Here is a 6,000-nt window from a genome sequence, read left to right on the forward strand (position 1 = left end):
ATGAATTGTAAACAAGCCCAAACATTTTTGATTGTTTGCTGAATGATTTGCTGGAAAGAATTCCTCTCACAAGTCTAAGAAGGGTTTAAAAAGTCTACCAGGGCAGCAGTGGACAGACTGTCTGTAAGGTGTCAGTATAATCATATTCCAAAGACTTGCCTAAATCAATGCAATGCACCTAAAACAAAACTACAGCAGAAATGCCTTGAAGGAACACTAGAAAAATTTCTCTTTGGCTCTCCCTAAATTTGTTTGATGTAACACCACTGTCATACAAGCAAATCTCCTTGTGAGGCCTGCACATGTACAGCCATGCACTGTGGGAGGGAGCAGGGCCTTGCCACTCCTCACACCTCATATTATTAAGATGTGGCAATCTCAGACACAGTGGTGCCGGACAGAGATTGGCTTTTGGCCATGTACAAACAGAATGTTATCAGGAGGTATAAGAGGATCTCACAAGCTGTTGTTGTTGGGAATTCTGTGTATGCTGCCATGTAATATGTTTCTATGTTTTTCCTGTTAATAAATTCCCCCAAAACAGGCTGCAAAGGTGAGTCCGACTACTCTTTTCTCCACAACAGCACATGGAAATGGACTGTGGGTGCTCAGGAGCAGTTTCAGGCCTGGGAATATGTATAACGAAGGTTGTTGTACCACAAAGCAGGTCAAAAGCAGATAGTTTTAAGGCTCACACACTTTTCTAGTGTTGCTTTTAAAAAAAAAGTTTTCCCAGTATTGTTTGAAATGTTTCAAAAGATCCAAAAGTGGCAGATTAGGTAAGTAATGAATCAAATATATAAAAGTAAAATTTTCCTGACAAATAAATTATTTATCCATAACTGGATAAAGATTTTACAGGAGAAAATAAATTTTCCCATTGGTCTGCAAAAGATGTTTTAAGCTTTTTTGAGGTTTCTTCAACTCTATAAAGTAACTTGATAGTCATCTAATCTGCCTTCTTCCCTTTATCTAACATGGCAGATTCAATTTAGTCCATCGCTGATCCTGAAATCCATTGAATCCCCTGAAATCTGCTTGATAACTGTACATCCAGCAGTGGAGGGCTTCAATTTAAAAAAGGGATTTTTACAAGAGGTTTACCCAGGTTTGATCATATTTCCCATATCCTGATGTCTTTGCAAAACAAGCAAGAGCAATTTTAAAAATCCTTGTCCTAACCTACAAGGTCCTAATTGGATTTGCTCCCCCAGCATTTCCACCATTATCATGCTCTTCATGTAGGTTTTCTAACTGTCCCCTGAGTCAGAAACTATACTGGAGATAAAACAGCTTGTGAGAGTTTTTCTTCTTTGAAACGAGGTCAAGAGGTGATTGATAAAGCGATTTATATCCAGTCTCAAAACCTTTATTTGTACTTTGGTCACTGATAAATTCTGTGATTGAGTAAATCTCTATATTTTACGAGTGCTACACAAATATGATTCCAAGTTTTAGCGGCAAGCAGGCGCCCAAGCACACAACAGTGCATCCATATAGTTTAATATAAATATCAGTTTGATAAAACATCCCTTTATACATGTATGAAGATGATTAATCAGACACAATAAGAAATATTATTTGTGTTCTAAGATTTTTACAACTTAGTCAACAACTGTACACATTAAAACTACACCGAGCATTGCTATGCATGCAGCCAAGAAAAGAATAGCCATGCACATTTTTTAACATGCTGATAGCTGACATGCTGCATCAATTCCAATGGTGTTAATGCTAAACATTCCACACACACACAGGCAATGAGACTAAAAGAATATAGACTTTCATATAATTCCTGACCTCTTTTCTGCCTTGTACAAACAATCATCAATCTCCCATTTTGTAGTAGCGCCTCTATTCTAATACAGTACTTATTGTTGTCTGTAATCATTCCCTTTGTAAATAAGTTCTCTATAAAGGATGGAGGACAAAATCCACAGCGCTGTAGAATTCGGCTGAAGATAATACAAGGCCCAAGACTGAGTAAAACCACAGCATGCTGCTGAAATCAAACATTAGTCCCTTATTGCCTTATAGTGTGTTATTGCTAAAGGTTAACACAGTTACAGCTGTTTTCAAGCACACGTTATTTGCCAGTAAGATCGGATATACATATAATTTTCAGTGAAAAAAAAAGAAACAGAATTAGAGATATTTTTTCTTTAATTTTTGTCTGTTAGATGTGTGCAGAAGTATAATTGACCAAAATCAGCTTGACGGAATATAATTATGCTGTCATTTTGTGCTTTTTCAAAAATTCGGTGGTTTTAAGTCATAGAGGTTAGGATGGACGGTGAACAGACAAAGTTGTATGTCAGATTAGCTGACTTTGTCATGGAACTTCATTTCGGTGGCATGTTTAAATTGGTGAAGAAGAACTTATACAAATGTGCTCCAATTAAGGATCAAAGTAACTGATCCATATTCACATTCAGATTTGTACAGTTCAAAGAACCATAACCCCCAATTTTAAGAAACAAAAGCAAGTTTAGTAAAGCTTAAGGTAAATGTTAATAAATATCATGTCTCATTCTGTCATTTTACTTCATTTTACACATTTTGAGACATGCATCTTTCCTTAAACTCAACTAAGTGCTGTAAACACTACCAAACTACCATTTATTTTGGTTGCTGCAAGTAGATAGTTAGCAGTGTTTTGTGTGAAAACAACATGGTTTATCTGATGATGCTTAGAATTTAAATTACTGATGACACGCTTTTCTCAAAACTATTTGAGGCGACAAATTGTCTATCTGTTAATATTATGTTTGGGAGATAAGGTTGAATGAAGGGATACAGTGTGTGTTTGAGCCTTTACTCTCTTCCTCACAGTGTTACAGCACTGAACATATTTGCCTTCTGTATAAAGAACCTGCCCCACACCCACAACTGAAAAAAGATGTGGGATTGCAGTTCTGCTTGAGTAATAAATAACATGTTGAACAGAGTGACAGAAACTGTATGTGAAAGTGATGTAGAATGCAGATATGAAGTTACAAAGAAAGAAAAAAAGAAAGATCTGTTTTTGGTTAATCTGAATCTGGATGTTGGTGCTGTAGTATCAATCCATAGGATTGCTACAGGAAACAACTTGAGGTGGAAAAAGCAACTGCGGTGGACGCAAAAAGAGATAGCTTTTCTTCAGGAATTACTTTAAATTCTGTGGAAATCTAGGATATATCCCATCTGGGAAGATGCTGCTCAGCTATGTGAGTTTGTTGTTTGCAGTCTCAAACCAGAAACATCTAGGGAGTTATATCATTCTAATCCCTGCCAGGTCAGTAACCATACCTTCCATTTTACTTGTAAAATGGAAGGTATGGTTACCACAAATTATATCCTTCCAAGCTTGTCCCTGCATAGCTATAGACACCCCTATGAAAACACACTGGCTATACCAAACCCTCACTACTCTACACATCACTGACAACTAACACCTGCATGATGAACAGCACAAACATACAGGCAAAAAAAGAAACTTTTGTGATTTTTCTAATCAACAAACATGCTTCAGGAGATTACTAAACCTGCATATAAACTTGTGAGATATTTGTACACATCTGTTGCTGAATGCAGGTCTTGGTTCTACAGATGGTTTGCAAATTCTGTTGTGCTGTCGGTGTTTTATTATACAAATAAGTGACACGATTAAAATTTTCTGTATGTGCAGCTTGATGTTTGTGCATCAGTATGGTGTTAGGGCTCTTCGTCCGACAGATGAGCCAAATGGGGATAAAAGAAGTCTCTCAGTATGCTCTGGACCTGTGCAGGTTGGGGGCTGCCTGCAGCAGGGATCATTGCTGGATTCAGAGCCAAGTTCAGGACCTTTGAGGGGTTGAAAGCAGCAGAGCGAGCCTGTGCGGTGTGGAGACCCTCGATTGCGCTGGACAGCCAGATGAGTCTCTTGAGACTCTGGATGTTTCGACCACGGTCATGCATCAGCTGGTGTTCTGTCACAGCTCGGCGGCTGCAGGGAGAACAAAGACAGAGGGAGTTATGGGCCAGAGCACAGCCTCAAATTCAGACAACGGTCCGAAACAGCACAGTCGATCAAAATTAAAAACATACTGAAATTCACCTATAGCACAAAATGATTTCCATGAATTTTTATGTGAATGCAAAAATGTTAAATCTGATGTGAAAACAGACTGCAGATTGTGTCAAAAGAAAAAAAACAACAACTTTAACCAAAAACGTTTTGCAACTGTGCAGGTCCAACTGCAAATAGCACAAAGACAGAAGTGCTGAAACTGAGAAATTCTGCTTTATATGTATATATGTATATATGTTCATTTAGTGTTTATTGCCACCAACGTATGTGTATACTGAAAACAACCCAAAAAAACAAAAGGACCAACAAAGAGTGGAACCAGGTCCCGTATCTTACAACTTATCACCAAGTCAGTAAATGAATTCATCCATAACGTTTTTAACACGTATGTATATTGTCTTTACTACTGTCTGTTTATTGTTGTGTAACTATTTCTGATTTGAACTGCCACCTGTCTCGCAAGGACATTTACATGTTTTAAATCTCAAGAGTACTACTCATTGTATAATTAAGGTTGCATAAAAAAAATAGTTCATGATTGAGAGGAAAAAAAAATCCCTCTTTCAGAAGAAAATGTGGGCAGAGCTTATCTCCCTGTGAAACAATGCAACAAGTCTGAAAAGCAGAACTGAATGAGCAGGTTCTTATCGTCATCAGAAAGAACTGCATTAAAAACAAAAACTTCTGTGGTGGAAATAAGTGCATAGGCTTAAGAATACTTCAGAAAACCACTGTAATTGAACACGTTTTGTTTCTTAAACCAGCAAATTAAAGAATAAAGCAAAGAATGAAACTTTTACAGAAATGTTGACACCTTCTCTGAACCTTGGAAACTGTCCTGTGCCCAGTCAGAATTAAAACTTGTTCTGGAAACCATGGAAACCATGGACACCACATACTCCAGGTTAAAGAGAAGAGGACCCATTCAGGCAGCATCCATGATGGCATGTCAGTGCATTAGTGCACATGGTAAGTTGCGCATGTGAAGATAATATTAATGCTGAATGGGTTTTAGAGCAACTTGAACAGCTATCCATGATGTCTTTTGCAGGAAAAGTCTTGCTTTTTTTCATTGGCAGGACAGTGATATTACACATTCTGTTTGTATCATAACTGCTCCGTAGTAAAATGGAGTTGTTAAAGCGCTCTGAATGCATTCCAGATCTGTCATCCACTAAAAACATTTGGAGGATTATGGAAGAGAAATTCAACAAAGCAGGCCCTGAACTGTTTGTCTCGAGCGATTTGTCTCCTCAGTTTCTAAACCCTTACAGAGTGCAGCAAATTCAAAATGAGTTAATGAGTTTCGAGAAATGTTTGCCAGTTTGAACATTTGATTGTCCGCCTTTTTTCTCTCTTTGCAAGGTTGCAGTAGTAGTTACATAATCAGCACAGTGAGTAGTTGGCGGTCTCACCTATCATTGAGTTGACACTGGCCGGCAGTAAAGATGATAAGAAGCATAAAAGCAAACAACTGCACAGACCTGTGGGACATCTGCATCTTCTGCATCAAAGACAGAAAAAGAAACATACATTAATAACCTTTTTTCTAAAATACATAACATTTTTTATAAAATATATATAAAATATTTTTTATCAAAAAATGCAAAACGTAATCATAACTTTAGATGTCTCTTAATATCTCCTTATAATACACATAGTAAATTGCCAATTGTAGTTTCCTCTGTATAAAATATAAGTTATACTATATAACCTAAGAACATTCACTAAACATGAGTATATACAACTTGTGGCGGAAAAGGCAGCAGGAAACATCCACTTTACTGAGCTTAAAAGTACTGTAATCCGCCTAAAATATATTGACAATATAAAAGTTTAATGGAGAAGAAGAAACTGAAACAGAGATTTGACAAAAGCATACTGCTGTTTGAGGCTACTAACTACATAAAATGACCTCTGAAAGCGCTGTATGTTGTATGTGAATAACT

The 6,000-nt window shown here is 37.2% G+C and overlaps 1 protein-coding gene across 1 annotated transcript; it reads right to left on the minus strand.

The window, feature by feature from the left end:
* Window positions 1–3,696: 3,696 nt before the first annotated feature.
* Window positions 3,697–5,552, minus strand: pth4 (parathyroid hormone 4). The gene is made up of 2 exons (XM_075460699.1): window positions 5,467–5,552; window positions 3,697–3,967 (listed from the first exon to the last, which is right to left on the minus strand). The coding sequence occupies exons 1-2, from the start codon at window positions 5,550–5,552 to the stop codon at window positions 3,697–3,699; spliced, it is 357 nt and encodes a 118-aa protein (XP_075316814.1).
* Window positions 5,553–6,000: the final 448 nt, after the last annotated feature.

Source organism: Odontesthes bonariensis, chromosome 3, assembly GCF_027942865.1.
Source record: "Odontesthes bonariensis isolate fOdoBon6 chromosome 3, fOdoBon6.hap1, whole genome shotgun sequence".
Classification (NCBI taxonomy): Eukaryota; Metazoa; Chordata; class Actinopteri; order Atheriniformes; family Atherinopsidae; genus Odontesthes; species Odontesthes bonariensis.

Coding starts and splice junctions, on each gene's coding strand:
- pth4 (XM_075460699.1), bottom strand. CDS start 5,552: ATGCAGATGTCCCACAGGTCTGTGCAGTTGTTTGCTTTTATGCTTCTT. Junction 3,968..5,466: donor CAGTGTCAACTCAATGATAG/GTGAGACCGCCA, acceptor TTCTCCCTGCAG/CCGCCGAGCTGTGACAGAAC.